The sequence below is a fragment of the Podarcis bocagei genome (assembly GCF_964188305.1).
Source record: "Podarcis bocagei genome assembly, chromosome: 9".
NCBI lineage: Eukaryota > Metazoa > Chordata > Lepidosauria > Squamata > Lacertidae > Podarcis > Podarcis bocagei.
This window is the reverse complement of record NC_138134.1, coordinates 59,268,654-59,284,453: the sequence shown is the minus strand read 5'-3', so window position 1 is coordinate 59,284,453 and position 15,800 is coordinate 59,268,654. Positions and strand designations below refer to the sequence as shown.

At 41.1% G+C, this 15,800-nt stretch overlaps 1 protein-coding gene and 2 long non-coding RNA genes across 4 annotated transcripts; 2 read left to right on the top strand and 1 right to left on the bottom strand.

Moving 5' to 3' along the window:
- Positions 1–522: 522 nt before the first annotated feature.
- Positions 523–7,360, bottom strand: LAMTOR3 (late endosomal/lysosomal adaptor, MAPK and MTOR activator 3). 2 transcript variants are annotated; one of them, XM_081209394.1, is made up of 7 exons: positions 7,220–7,360; positions 5,085–5,127; positions 4,796–4,830; positions 3,837–3,895; positions 2,599–2,732; positions 2,073–2,136; positions 523–1,345 (listed from the first exon to the last, which is right to left on the bottom strand). In XM_081209394.1, exons 2-7 carry the CDS (start codon positions 5,091–5,093, stop codon positions 1,272–1,274), a joined length of 375 nt encoding a protein of 124 aa, XP_081065520.1. In that variant the 5' UTR covers positions 5,094–5,127; positions 7,220–7,360; the 3' UTR covers positions 523–1,271. The 2 variants fall into 2 exon arrangements, with proteins under 2 accessions (XP_081065520.1, XP_081065519.1); XM_081209393.1 differs by having other exon boundaries at positions 7,101–7,220.
- LOC308595349 lies at positions 5,135–6,971 on the top strand. Its single transcript, XR_014012000.1, has 2 exons — positions 5,135–5,414; positions 5,482–6,971. It is a non-coding gene; the product is annotated as an uncharacterized lncRNA (long non-coding RNA).
- Positions 7,361–9,391: 2,031 nt separating the features above from the next.
- Positions 9,392–15,330, top strand: LOC308595345. The gene is made up of 2 exons (XR_014011996.1): positions 9,392–12,795; positions 13,128–15,330. It is a non-coding gene; the product is annotated as an uncharacterized lncRNA (long non-coding RNA).
- The last annotated feature ends 470 nt before the right edge of the window (positions 15,331–15,800 follow it).

Below are 15,800 nucleotides of genomic sequence, written 5' to 3'. Positions count from 1 at the left end.
TTTAATGTTGTATTTTATTTTTGTTTTTAAGTTGTAATCACTCATCTTGTTTTTATTATTGCTTGTAAGCCGCTCTGAGCCCGGCCTTGGCTGGGGAGGGCGGGGTATAAATAAAAAATTATTATTATTATTATTATTACTCAGAAGCCCGATTGAATTCAACAGGACTTACTCACAGCTAAGTGGGGTTACAACTGCATACTTGGGCTAAGAATAAGCACCACTGAATTAAACAGCGATTGTGCTGTTCTTCTCTCTGCACAGTGTCCAACTAAGTTCACCCTTGCCTGGGTTTTCATTTTACCTCATCAAAGCAGGAGTGGGTTCTTCGGATGCTGTTGAACAATAAGTCCCATCAACCCCAGCAAGCACGGACAGCGGCGAGTTGTAATTCTACATCATATAGAGGGCCAAAGTTCTTTCCACATCTGCACCACAGAAACAACACTATCCAAATCTAAGCAAGTTAGCCAGAAGGCTGTTTTGCAAGATTCTTCTCTCTGGTAATAATGAGGCTACACATCTTATTCACATTTTTATTTCAATCTGTTTAGGGACATGCAAAAAGGTAAGATGAAGCAGCAAAGCAACATAATTACATGAACTTAAATAGAAATGGGATAAAACAAGAAATTTCATCCTTCTGTTTTACAAATACATATGCAAAAAGAACACTGATTGATGCGATCTCTGTAAGAGCTCAGCTGTAGCAGTATTGAAGAGAACTAGCATGTACCTGTTTTTTTAAAAAAGCTTCCAGGCTATTAGTATTTCTCTATCCAAACAAACCATGAGTCACTGATTGTGAGGGGAAGCTTTTCTAGCATTGATGCACAATGTGAGCAAATATTAGGAAGTCTTCATTGCAAGAATGGGAAGGGAAAATGTATTTTTGCACTGTTCATATAGTGGTAGTTCAAAGACAGGCACACCTGTTACTCGTACAGCAAGTGAGCTGGGGGTGGCCAATTCTGAACAGTATTTTTTTCCTATGAAATATATTCTGCATGCCTGAAGTTAACTCCATGGGAGTCATCAGCTGGTCTCCACAATACCCTGTAGTTTTAACAAATGCACCTGCAGCCCGAACCCCCTTCTCCCCATCGTATTCTACATTTTGCTCTATATGCAACTTGTTTAAATTATTTAAAACAAGAGAAAGTAGCATTTGCTCCAAGACACTTGTTACACGGCAGTGGGTTGGAAAAAAGAAATCAATCTCTCCTGTCCAGAACTCAAGAGATGCTTCACTCTGGAGATAAAGTGCCAGGTTAAGAGACTTCCACTACTTGCCATAACTCTTCAAATAAGGGAGCAAGCTCTTTTTCCAAGCTTACGATCAGCCCTACACAAAGTGGGAAGGGAAGAGATAGAAAAACAAAGTTTATATTTCATACTAGAGGGATCCATTTGCAAACGTGAACTGATAACCTGTCTATACATTATTTGGGGAAACTGAACTTCATGCCAACATTTTGGCACAGGAGCAAGACATTCTCACTGCCACTGACTATAAACTAGATACTTGCAGAGGCAACACAGGATCTGGTCCTGACCCCTAAGAGCTTTCATTCCCTTTGCTCAAGTGCTGAGACCACACTCTGCTCCTTGCGCCAAAGCAGCAGTATACACAATCACCTTTGCTGAGCCATCCCTTAACAGGAGTGGAGAAGCTGTGTTCCTGAATAATTTTATGCAGGTGGGGGAAATCTAGACCTCTGGCAGGGGCAAACTGTCCCTCCCCACTCCCACAGGGCAAGGAGGAAAAGAGAAAGAGGGATGCCTTGCTCCCAGTTGGCCCATCCCCTGCCCTAGGAAAATCTCACATGGCTTTTTCAAGGTGGGGGGACTAGTGGAGCTGTCCTGTCACTGTGACTTTTGTTGTAAGGCTCTGCTTCTATCATATTATCCACAACTTGGGGGTTGGAGAGGAAATGCCTGCCAATTCATGCAACTGGCCCTTTTCTTTTAAGCAAGTACATAGCTTTTTGAAAAACCACAAGTGTACCCACATATTACAACTTAAAACTAGCAATATGGGTGCTGAAGGCAGCAAAGTCCTGAAGACGTACCTGTGTTGGCATTGCTGCTAGCGATGAAACTTACAACCAAAGGCAACCTGTTGAACTGAACCACCTACAAGAAGAAAGACATTTCATTTCAAAATCCAGCACACAGTAAATGTTTTCCAGCAGGCAGTTCACTAGCCTCTTATGGTTCTAACCAGGTTCCATTTGTCGCTGAACTCCTATCAGCCCTGACCATTGGCCATGTTGCCTGGGGCTGATGGCAGTTGGAGCCCAACATTACACAACATTACTGGCAGCCATTGGTGGGCTAAGGATGAGAATAGATTTTTACAAGACACTGGCACACAATGCATCAGCAAAGTAGTGCTGTTAACAATAATTTTCTAGACTAATTAAAAAGGTGAAGGAAACATCTTGCCAGATTATGATATTGGCCAAAACAGCTAGGCACAAGCAGATTGCTTGCTGAAACAGAACACCACTCCTCCCATTCCAATACAATGCTTCATTACATTACTTGCAAAATCCATTCACCCACCAATTCAGGAAGGAAGGCAACACATCTTACCTGATATGTGTTGTAGTAACAAATGATGCTTTTGTTTTTTGAAAGCCCAAGCTTGCTGCCCTGGTCTGTTGCGAGTGCAAAAGTTGACAAGAAACCTGGTCGAAGAGCATGCTCTGGAGCATTATCGTTGGCAACTATAACAAGAGGACACTCTATAGCCAGTCTCCAAATATTGTAACAGACACATTTTGCACAGATAACAGGCATTTTGTTAGTTGAACCAGCAGCACAAACTCAAGGGACTAGTCCTTGCAAGTGTAGTGAGATTGAAGCACAGTGCAATTCCAAAAGATCTTGCAATACTATGGCACAGTTAACATTTTTTAAAGAAAAATAATCAACAATCATGACTGTGAAAGGAAGAACTTGTTGACAAAGCCAAGGTGTGTTCCAGTGGGTTCCTAATGCTCAGCAAGTGGAGTTAAAGTGCCCTCCAAGGTCAACTATCCATCATCTGCTTCAGGAAGAATTTCCTGAACTCCATCTCCATCCTTTCCTTGCCTAAACCGTACCTCCCTCACTCCCCACCCCAAAATAGAATTGAAGGCAGTATACAAATAAAATCATCAAGCAATATACCAGCCTTTTGGAAGCTTGGGGCCCAATAAGATGTTGGACTACAACTCCCATTATCCCACACCACTGGCTAATGGTCAGGGATGATGGAAGTTATAGTCCAACTATATTTGTAAAGGCACAAATATACAAAGCATGTAAACATCAAGCAACCATTTGCCATTTTACACTGGTTAATGCAGTATAGTATGGCAATGAAGACTGCAGTTTTGAGGCCTGAGTGCACATAGCCCTGAATGCAGCTTTTTCTTCTAATGTAACTCGGAAGGAAACCAGCTCACACCGTTACCAAAGACCAAAGCACCAAGAAAGTGGTTTACACACACAGCTTCCTCAAACAGTATTCTTTTCTTCGACTTATTCTATCCAGGAAAGTGCATCACAGCTGATGAATAGGCATTGCGATCTCTGCTGACTCATGTCTACACTAGAAGCCAACAGAAGACTAGGGTGACAGGGAGTGGATATGTGTGCCTAGTTATATTTAAATTTTTCCCTTAGCAATCAGGATGCACAAGGGAAGAGTTTAAAAGGTGAAAATGATTTCATGTTTTTGTCTATTTCAAAGTAGGAGGAAACGTCTTGCTTTTGAGCAAACAAGGATTTTATATTTCCATTAAATTGATGCAAATATCCTATCCAGATAAATGCACAGGTCTTACCTTTAATAACAGGTACACCATCTCTGTCTGACACTACAATAGCATGGAGTCCCTCAACACTGGAAAAGCAAGAGGTAGAATTTTTAGCAACCTAACCAGAAATACTGTCAACTATTTCACATTGATGGTGCCCCCTGCATCTTTTTTTAGCCTTACCCAGCTAATCAATTAATCACTTTAACAATTACAACCTGCAATTTAACAATTACAGCACTGTATTAATGCCTCAATCAAAACCCGCAAGATTCTCAAACCCCTTTGAAGAATTTAAAGGTTCAGAAAATTATTCCCATTCTTGGTCCAAAAAAGAATTTGATAGGAAATACAGACCAAACTTTGAAGCTAAGCAGATGCATATATTCTACTTGGAGAAAGGATGATAAAATTCTAATGAAGTATTATGTCTCGGCTTGTAGTGTCAAAACTTTGGAAACATTTAATATTAATATTAGGTTACCTAATTATTAGGTTACTAATTCAAGGCTGGGAGTCACAGACACGTGTGTGTGTGTGTGTGTGTGTGTGTGTGTGTGTGTGTGTCTGTGTCTGTCTGTGTGTGAGAGAGGGAGAGAACAGAAGTTTCTTGCTAACATGGTTGGTATGTGTTGCAAGTTTCCCTGTCTTAAGCTGTGTACCTCCATGCAATATCCTACAGCCCTAGTATGAAGTTCCTCAATAAGTGGAGGGACACAGCTCCCACCCACCCCCAACACTTTCCAATTTAGGTACCTGAAAGCAACAATTTTTCAAGGTACAGAATTCATAGAACACATTAAATCATACTAAGGCTGACTCCATAAGCATTACTGACTTAGAAGGACGTTGCACTGAGATAAATGATAATTATTCCCAAGTCCCATTTAGAGAACAGGTTTAGCACTGGGTTTGAAATTTCAACACAGGTTTCCTGATATGTGAAACTCAAAAGTTCAGAATGTAAATCTACATAGGTACCTTACCTTGGGAGCTTTTTGTACAGGAACCTTTTCAATTCCTAGAAGAGGAAAGAAAAGGAAACTGTTTACCTTAGTCACTTACAGCACACATTAAGAGGTCATGTACTGGAGAATTAACTACCTCTTCTATTCACACTCATATTCACTCACTGGAACCCTCCATTACACCATAAGCTTTCCCTGAAAGCAGGGGAAATGGCCACTCTTTTAGGCATAATACTTTGGTACACAGCTCTCTGTCACATTCAACAAGCCACTTCAAAATGTACATTATAGTGCTAATTATACTTACATCCGCCATGTTGTCAGAAGTGTTCAAATGAACAGTCCAAACCCTTTGGGGGAAAAAAGTTGCATGTTTTGTGACAAAACGATTTGACCTTCTATGTGAATATAGCAGAGAACAAGTTTCTACTACACCACCCCTGCTACACTTGGCACTTACGGTGCTTTGCCTTGCATAGCAAAGCTTATTCTCAAAGTCACTCAGTGCAGAGTTGGTATTGGGAAATGTCAACCCATAGCAATTCCTACCCGTGACTAGCCAAATCTGTGAAGCCCAACACCCAGGCATGGGACCATGACTTTCTAGACAACAGAACAACTCTCCCAAAAAGAGTATGTGATAAGCTCAAGGCAATGATTTTAAATGACCTAGTTTCTCCTGTGGCCACAACCATTCTGAGTAGCGAGGTATACCCACTTATTTGTCTGGAGTGCTAATGTACTATACTACAGGGATCCTATAGACACAGGAGGAGGAAAATATTGTAATTAGAACTCCCTCTGAATGGTAAACAAAAGCCAGACAATAATACAAAACATACAGAGTTACAGGACTTCAACAGCCCCCTCCCACACAAAAAGAAAAGAAAAACCCAGGGTTAGTGTGCTGATCCATTAGAGGAACCAATTCATATAGCAAGAGTAGTAGTATGTGTGGCATTGAACAAAGTTTTACTCAGACCCATTGAAAGTAATTTACATTATTAAGTCCATCAATTTCAATGGGCCTATTCTAAGTAAAACTTAGCTGACTACTACCCAAAGCCTTTATTTGGAGCAACTAAAAAGTGAACCATCTTTTGAGTTCACTAGAACCCTTCTTCAGGCAAATGCTAAATCCCACCCCGAAGGGGTTGGTGGGAGATAATGTTGGGCTGGATGAAAAGTCCAGTGGAGCAGAAGAGTTTATACATGGGCTTAACTGGATTGACCCCATCTGGTTAAAAAAAAAAAAGGCTATCAGGTTGCAGCAATATCTGGGCTAAAGGAGCAACAGCTACTCTTCCTTTGAAACGACTCAGCGCTTTACATTACATTGCAGAATACATATAATATATTTCCTAATTTTGCAACCTTAAGATAGATCCGCCCTTCAGTTGCTGGAGATAAGCTCAGTCATTTCCTTTAGACCTCTGCTTCACCACACACCCTTTGACCTACCCCATTCTTGTGACTGTAATCTGCTTTAAATTCTAAATTGTCATAACCCGCCCTGGAACCTGCAGGTGAAAGGATCATAATCATAAATGTGTGCTCCTGCAGCTTATGGGGGGGGGGGAGTCATGTGCACCACCAGCAATAAGAAATCAAAACCAAAATCTATCTCTCTTTCAAGTATCAATGGTGATACAACACCAGCAGTATCTTATCGCAGTCTACCAAGGTGGGGCTGTGACTCTCCCAAGTTCTTTCCGGGACGCCCACGCAAAGACAAAAAGGCGAAAGCAAAAATGTACCAAATACACACCATTTGGTACTTATAATATTGGGGTTGGGGAGAGGGAGGGCCATCATTATCTCCCTGCATAGGAGCCGACTCTTCTAGGGCAGAGGTCCCTTCAGCCCCCTCAGTCAAATACTGTATTTGAAGCGGTCGGGCTCCCTCGACGGGCATTGCCATTCAAATGGTATGATCGATAACGCGGGGTGGGGGGGGGGGTTTACCTGCCCAGCCCCCCCTCCCAGTATTGTATTGAAGTTGGCACAGAAGCCCGACGGAACCAGAAACTTCCCGCCGTCGCTGCCCAAACCCAGTTGAGGAAACAAGGGCCCATGGCTCTCGGCTTCAGCTCCGAAATTATTAGGAAAGGGAGAAGACAGGGAAGTTTTTAATGTGTGACATTTTAATGTGTTTTTAATCTTTGTTGGAAGCCGCCCAGAGTGGCCGGGGAAACCCAGGCGGATGGGCGGGGTACAAATAAAAAAATATTATTATTTGTTATTATTATATCGCCACTCCTTCTTTTGCGTACGGAATGAAGTAAGCATACCCTAATAATTAATAATAATGACAGTAACCCACTTGTTGGTCCCACAGCGACAAGCGAGGGTCAACACCCGGCGCCTTGCTGCCTTCCCTCCCTCCCTTACCCCTTGCAGGTCTCCCGAAGGCCTCTTAACTGTCGGGTCCCCCATACGCACCTCGACTTTCTTCCGGGTTCAACGCCTTTAACGGCCGCCCTCCCTTTAAGCGAGCTCCTTCCCCCTCCCGTCTACCAGGTCGCGTGACTGCCAAGCGTGAGGCAGAGCAACTTCTCCGGGTCGCTTCCGCTTCCGCGCTGGGGACGCGTCGGGCGCGGGAAGGCAGACGCACGCGCCACTTCCGGTCTGGAGAAGGGACGGGGGTTCGTCGGGAGAGTGTCCGATTCCAAGCCGGAGAGGCGTCCGCTGCTGCGCACGCGTGGTTGCTGCTGCGTCAGGTGGGTGCGCGCGCAAAGCGTCGAGGCCCCAGCGGTGTGTGGTCTAAGCTCCCACACTGAAGTGTATTTCAATCAGGCTGCTGAGGAGTGTCCCCGGCATTTGCCTTTTTTTTTTTTTGCTGCTGCCAGCCTCCTCTAGAGTAAGAAGACGGGAGCCAGCGATATGTCGCCCTGAACTGTGTTTTATTCCAGCCTCCTTGGGGTGCAGGAAGACTGGTACCAGACAACTGCAGTGTCGGCTAACAATGTCGTTTTTGATTTGGTCTTTATGTACTTAAACCTACATTACTATTATTTTGGTAATAATTGAATTTACTGTTAAATTGCTTGAGTTTTGTCATTTTTGAATTTACCTTTTTTACCTTTTAATTTATGATTTTCAATTTTATACATTTCAATAATGTTACAATCATTTTGACATTAAACTCGACTTCCTTCCCCCTCTTTCTGAGGTTCCTTAAATTTATTTTTTTGTATTTTCTGCATATTCAAAATTAACTTAAGCATTTATTCATCTACTTTAAATGTATGCTCTTAAAAAACTGCAGGTTATTACAATAATCCTGACAATGTTCTTATCTGTTTAGAGTTTATTTCTAAATATTCAATAAACTATTTCCATTCTTTTTCTAAAAAGTTTATATTGATTTCTTATTTTTCTGGTAAGTTTTGCCATTTCTGCATAAGTTTTTGTATCCATTCTTCTTTCGTCGTGACTTAACATTTTTGGGTGTCATTTTTTAATTTACTGGCATATTTTGTATATTTGTATATTGATGTTTTGAACATTCGTTGTAAGCCATTTTGGGCACAGCTATTTGTGGGAAAGCAGCATATAAGTCAACTCAATCAACCAGAAGTGGCACTGACACAAAGTGACTAGCTCTAGAAATAACTTCCACTGCAGTGCTTTAAGGAGTTGCTTAGCTTGCAGTCCTGTAAACACTTACCTGGAAGTCAGCCCCATTGAACTCAAGGGAGATTACGCACTTCCTAATAGATACAAATGAACTTACTTTGACTCTTGTGCAAAAAGATGGTGCCTAAGGTGCACTTGATTTTCATTATGTGGGAAGCTGAACCTTGATCCTTCAACATGCAGACTTCACCACTATGCCTTTTATGAAGCAAACAGTATTTCATGAAAGTGCAAGAAATCATACTTCAAGTACTTGGACAGAAGTGCTCAAGTGTGTGCAACTAATTTGTTGGCCATTGTAAGCAAACCTGAATAACCATGTGTGTCAAACTGACAAGTGCTGTGAAGCATCTAGCAGAGGAAAATGAACACTAAGGGATTATGTTCTATTGAATTTCTTCTGTGTATTTGTAATTGTTGCCTGGTGTCTGTTGATGCAGCTGGTACTGAAAATATCATGTGGGAAGAATTCATTAGCTTTGGAATACTAAATGAGTTTGATGCTATACAATTATTGGTGGGTGTACTATTATTGGCTTAAGAATAGGAAAATCACATGGCCAAGGATACGATGGCTGCTGTTACAACGGCAGGAAGGTAAGATGGCGTGAAAGCTAAAATAAAGATTAGATACTGCAAAGCTGACTTTTTCTCTTGTGCGGTACTCAAACTGTTTGTGAAGGACTTGAATGTACCCAGATATATTACATTGGTACTGTCAAACCTGTAAGTTTCTTCCTATGAGAATACAATGAAAATATGTCTTATTCCAACTGTGACATTTGGAAGGTTGCTGGGATAACTGGGTATGAGATAATAGGAAGAGAGTCCTGAGCAAGGGTTGCTGGGATCTGTCTGATCCTTGAAACTCTCCCCAGTCATACTCTGCACCCTTTGAGTGTTTTTGCTTGACTGTAATGTGTCGGTCATAACTGGACCTAATGGTCAGGGGTCCCTTTACCTTTATCTAATGTGCCCTAAAACTCTTGCTTGCCTGGATGGAGAATAGAGAGGGATGTATGTAGAAACTACGGTAATCTGTAGTACAATGGGAAAAGCTATGTTTGTTCTGCTCACTTTTGCCTTTAGGCCTGCCCACTGCTGGTATGTGGCCCCCAGAAGTTTGCCTGGAAGGTAATGTGGCCCTCTGGTTAAAAAAGTTTTCCCATGCCTGCTGTAGATGCTTCCTTTTAACATGCCAGTTCCTGAATGCAATAGGGCTATATAATCAGGTAAAAAGTCTTTTATTCACATTGAAAATAATTTTATTTTGATATGTTTGATATTACATTAGGTACATTACAAATCCGATCTTTTTTAAAACCTAACCATTAAATCTACAGTTAAATAAAATAGGATCTTCTTTAAGATGCCACCATAAATTTAGTTGAATTTTCTTTGCATTCATTTTTTTTAAAAGCATGATTCACAAACATCAAAGCTCTCATCTTAGCCCTTCAAGAGCCAACACTGAAGTTCCTTCAGATTTTTAAAGCTAGCAAAAGACATGTCTAGCAGTTCTGCCCTAAGCGCATTGATTTAAAAATAACTTATTGATGCCAATAGAGCTTACTTCCAAGTTAAGCTTGTAGGCTTTTGACATCAACTTATGAAACGTCAGGGGGGAAAACAGTGGTTACTATCAGAAGAACATCCAAGGTCAGCAACTGGTTTGGAAACATTGTTTGGTCCTTAGGACATTTCCAATGTTATTTCACAGTTTAGTGGAGGAATGCTTCTGTTTATCTTCGCACTCCAGGGAAAAACAATACATGGGATTTCCTTGAAATGTCGACCCTGTGAAAACTTGATTGTCCTCTCACACAGGCCCGTGCAGACATAGTATTTAAACAAAGTTGCATCTGGAATACCTAAACCATTATCCCTGGTGTTAATCTCTATACATGATTAAGGCTGTTTCTCCCTTCTCCAAGCTCTTATCAGGCGGCTTGCTTGTCTTTTCTTGTATACATTCTTTAGTAGCAGAGCTTACTTTAGCAAGCTGAAACCAGGGTTTCACTTTATGTGGGATTGTAACTAAAGTTCAGGCAACAAACAAAGGCTGCTGCTAATCACAATTAATTGTTATGACTGCACTGGGCCGTAATGGGAGGTGGGGGGTGGGGATGGAAGGAAAAGAGAAATATGCAGGCAAAAATGCTTTTTGTCATTATGACACCGAAATCCCAACTGCCTGTGGTACTCTGTGCAAACATACAATGGTAAAATATTACACCCAAGTTTGAGTTATAAAGCTGGACAATACACACATCTACGCACACAAATGGTCCAACACAGTAATTTGCAAACACAGTAGTTGGCAAACCAATAGACTTTAGTGCAGAGTGAAAATAAAGTGAGGGACAAAATACACATTCCAAGATGCTTTCCCAAATTATTTTTCAAGACCACCTGAAACTTTGAAATAATCCTTAACATAAGGTATACATTTTTCCAATATTTTTTTTAATAAAAAACCTAAACTGGCAATTGACCTTTGAACATACTGCTGCCTTTCAATTTTTTAAAAAGTTTGTTTTTATTTATTAAATTTGTAGTTGCAGTATAACTAGATGATTCACATGCTCTTTAAATCTATGGGGCCCAATATGCTAGGCACTTCAATAGGACAACTTTCATTTGTTCGGTAGTGCTTGCCTAAAAATCCTCACAAGCCTTACTGAGGGGAATGAGATTGACCTGTCAATGGATTGCATCAGCGCTAACTGAACTCGCACAAAAGATTGCTGTTAATTGAACTTTCTTGCCCCACCTAACATACGCCACCTCTGCAAAAACTCCCTCAAATATGGTTGAGGCATAGTTATGTATGAATAATCAGCTGCACTTCAACTACATTGTTCCCCCCAGTCTCTTTCCAAAGTAGAAGAAATATTCTAATCTGCTCTAAATGAATCTTATTCCAAGAGGCAGCTTGCTTTTGCTTATGAACTCATCCTGTGGATTGTGGCTCAGTGAGTCCTAATTACCTGCTAAAACCATGCAACATTTGCTGCTGTTGCCATCCCATATTTTTTTGCAGCAGAGAAGGGGGAAAGACAGCATTTTTTTTTGAAGTAAAGGAAGAAGCATCGAGGGCACAGAACAGTTAGGAGAGATCCTCAAGGTCGTCTTATAATGTCTGCTTTATAAAATGGGCTGTCTTTGCAAAACTGACATAGATTGGGATCTACAGTGCTATCATTATAAAAGTTAGAAAGACAACAACTGTTTCACCTGCTGTTTCCACCTATGTTAAGATGGCTGTGATTGAGCAGAGTGCAAACATGCATTCCTGACTTGCTTGTTTTGTCCTGCTCTGCCTGGAGGTAGCAGCAACAAAACATGAGCCTTGGCTTAGTGGCTTGCAAACCAGCAATCGAGGCTTGTTTTTCCCCAAGAACAAGCAGTGGTTGACACATGGTTAAGCCAAGGCTACTGGTTTATTACTCCGAGCAGGGCAGAATGAAATAGGAGCACGCACTAGCCTGCTTCTCATTCACAATTACCTTGATATGCCAACCAGGCCACTGACTCTCAATAATTTTCTGAGGAGTGTGTCCTTTTCTTTCTCTCTACCCGCTGTATCATAGCTGCCTCCAAGTCCCTCAAAATAACTTGCTTTAAATAATAGGGGAGCTAAAGAACAGGCAGGTACAAAGGTGTCCATTAGCATGGACACAATTTTGTCTCAGTAGTTGAGAAATGGTCTGAATTGGAGTTCTGCTGTATCTTGTAAATGGGTTCACTGGCCAACTACACAGACAGTTTAAAAAATGAAATGTCTATGCAGAGCACAAAAAGGATTTTTGAACAGAGCAGAAGCAAAGCACCCGTGTTAGGCTTCCAGCTCAGGGACAAGATTTATTCTTTACAGCTACAGTACTGACATTTAGTCTCCTGCTCAAAACTCAACTGCTCACTCAGGCTTTGAGGAGGGTTTCAGATATGTTGGTGTATGAGACTGATCTACTGATTTTTGATGTATTTTGTATTTGTTTTATGGATGCAATTTTATTGTCGATTTTATGATGTTCACTGCCATGTTTTTATTTGATGTTGGTGGTAATAGAAACTTTTGCAAATAATAAATAAATATATACCTGGTTTACTTACAGAAAAAACACAGAACCTACAATGTATAATATGAAGGAGCTGTACACCATTCATAAAAATGAAACATCTTGCATGGGAGTCCTCTTATACTTCAAGGCAGCCTATAAGGAGAATTGTGATGGCTCAGAAATAAGTAAATGACAGTTCAATCCATGAACTGCTTACGGTAAATCAAAGCAAGTACAGTACTCTTAACTCTGTGCAGCTTCACTTAGCATTAAAGGATCAAATCTGGCATCTTCAAGGGCTTCAGACGTACAGTGGTGCCCCGCAAGACGAATGCCTCGCAAGACGGAAAACCCGCTAGACGAAAGGGTTTTCCGGTTTTGAGCTGCTTCGCAAGACGATTTTCCCTATGGGCTTGCTTTGCAAGACGAAAACGTCTTGCAAGTGTTCCAATTTTCCCCCGCTTCCCCCCCCTTTTCTAAGCAGCTAATAGCCTTTTAGCCGCTAATCCACTAAGCCTTTAATAGCCGCTAAACCGCTAATAGCGCTAAGCCGCTAATAGGGTTGCTTCGCAAGGCGAAAAAACCCGCTAGACGAAGAGACACGCGGAACGGATTAATTTTGTCTTGCGAGGCATCACTGTAACTAGTTTATACATTAGGTAGTGGGTACCAAAGGCTAAATTATACAAGACATTAATAATGATTCCTCTGCTGTTTCCAGTATAAATAACTTCTGATACCAAAATCTAAAACGGAATTTGCTAATAGATTCAGGGTGAGAAATTGGCATTATTTTCAGCTCTCCTACCCCACCCCAACCAAAATACCAATGTATTTCATATCTGGCAACAAATGTGCCCCTTTGATTTCAGATAAAAAGCCTGGGACACAAATCTTTAGGCGGCTCATTTGCCAGAATAAATGTATTTAGCATTAACTCTGAAAGTGTTTGGACCAAACTAAGCATCCTAGAGCACAATATAGATCAGGGAGGCTTAGTTTGGTCAGAATCGAGTACAGTATACACTTCTAGAGTTAATGCTAAATTAACTGCCATCGCTGCTAGAGGGCCATGAAAGTTTGTGTCCCGGGCTTTTTAGACTCGTCTACCCAAATTGATGCTTTTGAATTATGGTGCTGGAGGAGACACTTGAGAGTCCCATGGACTACAAGAAGATCAAACCTATCCATTCTTAAGGAAATCAGCCCTGAGTGCTCACTGGAAGGACAGATCCTGAAGCTGAGGCTCCAATATTTTGGTCACCTCATGAGAAGAGAAGACATGAAAGGCATGAAAGTTACAGAGTAAACTATTCTAATTGCAAACAGACTATTTCCCATGCCGTCACAAACCCATAATTATGGGAGAAGAATATGTTAAGAAGAAAAGACTGCTTGTGTTTTCAATTAAACATATTGCTTGACAATGTATTTTTCAATTACAGGTCATAGAGCACCCTCCAAAAAAAAGTTTCCTGAAAGTCTAAGGAGAACAACAATGTACAACAACAACAGCAACAACAAAATCAAAGAATGACATCTTAATACTAAAAGCAGATCTCTCAGGCCACTTTTAAAAATGGAGGACTGTATGCTGTGAATAACAGACACTCGTTTGCATTGCAATAATAAAGTATCTAGTATACCAGGTCTTGGTTGTTACAGAAGGTTGACCCAGTTCAGCAAATATTGCAGATTTAGAAGTTTAACTGTAATCAGTATGAGCATTCTCCAAGTACATTTCAGTACTTTTTCAAGATTACCACTTGGATTGAAAGATGCACAGGTGGAAGTCAGTTTACACACAAGAGGACTTTCCCACCAATCATATTCTCTGCAACCTCCCTCCCCTCCCATGCTGCTCCTGAGGGTTTGGAGAGACTTGGATGGCATGGGATGTGACAAAAAGGAGACTAGAATCAATGGCAATAAGGATGGGCCTCATGTATGAGCAGATGAACCTTCTGCAAGGACAAGAACAGCTTTGTATCCAATCCCCACAGGTTTACAATGGAAGTGTTAACTGCTTGAGATTAGCTTTTATCATGGGAAGTAGGTCCAATTATTGCTGGGGTGAGTACTAGTGCGGCATTCCGTTTACTCGAATGAAAGCTGTTGTCTCTGGTTGTAGCCTGTCACAAATACTGTGTGTGCCTATAGCATTCCCTACCTATGGCATAGGGCAAACTCGGCCTCCCCAGATGTTTTGGGACTACAACTCCCATCATCCCTAGCTCACAGGACCAGTGGTCAGGGATGATGGGAATTGTAGTCTCAAAACATCTGGAGGGCTGAGTTTGCCTATGCCTGCCCTACATTCTTGCTGCACCTGCAGTATGGCAGGGGAAGAAGCGTGTCAATGGAAAGCTTTTCTTCTTTCACCAATATTCTCATGGCAGAATCCTGGATAAGCTTCTACAAAACCAAACTGAAGACCATTAATGTATTTTAACCTTTGGTTACCAGTAAATTTTTTCCCAAAGCTAAGTAACTGCTTAATAATTCTTGCAACATTTAGTTTTGCTAATTCAGGAAAAGTGATCTGGGGAACCTCAACACTCAGAAAATAATGGGCAGCATACTGTGCAGCGCCACTAAAAAAAACAAGGAAGTTGTCAAAAATTCAAAGAAACATCAAGTCCAATCAAGAAACCCTGGTCAGGAACCCCAGCCCCGCAAGACGAACAAACCATGAACAGATGTGACTTAGGTATCTAAGAATGCAATCCTAATTAAATTAGTAGGAAGAATAGAGAACTCAGTTCCAAGTAAAAGAGGTTTGCAGAATCATCTAATACATTAAACCAAATTGGGCATATTTTAGTTCCAGGCATATCCCTAGATTTTGAAGGGGGAAAAATGGAACCTACAATATCTACTTTGCTAGAAATCCAAAAGGCACCTTGGCTCCACCCATACTGAAAATGCCTCTCTACCATTTTGTTCATGCAAGGAAGACTGGCAAATTAAAGTGGGTGGGGCAGAGGGAGCGTTATTCAAGTTATGATACTGCATGTACATTCTAAGTATCAGAAAGTACTGTATACAACATTAGTTTTGCAATTCAATACAAACTGCATGATCTTCAAAACAAAATAATCTCACAGGGTTCACATATATTGATCAGATAATGCAGGCATCGGGAACCTCTACTGATTATCACTTATGGAACCTTGCATATAAAGATGCTTAGGTACTGCTGAATGGCTTCTTTTTGTCTACCCCATAGCTTAACCGGGAGATTAATGAGGGGAAACTGATTAAAGTGCTCAACTGCCACATATTCTTTGAAGCTCACTTTGGAAACACTCTCCCTGTGC

Bases quoted from the DNA above. Each gene is read 5' to 3' on its own strand.
- LAMTOR3 (XM_081209393.1), bottom strand. From the start codon at position 7,213: ATGGGGGACCCGACAGTTAAGAGGCCTTCGGGAGACCTGCAAGGGGTA. The intron at 5,128-7,100 runs GTGGGTTACTGT...TTTCCCCCAAAG, and splicing joins TGTCGCTGTGGGACCAACAA to GGTTTGGACTGTTCATTTGA. The intron at 2,733-3,836 runs GTAAGACCTGTG...CTCTTGTTATAG, and splicing joins TGGTGTACCTGTTATTAAAG to TTGCCAACGATAATGCTCCA.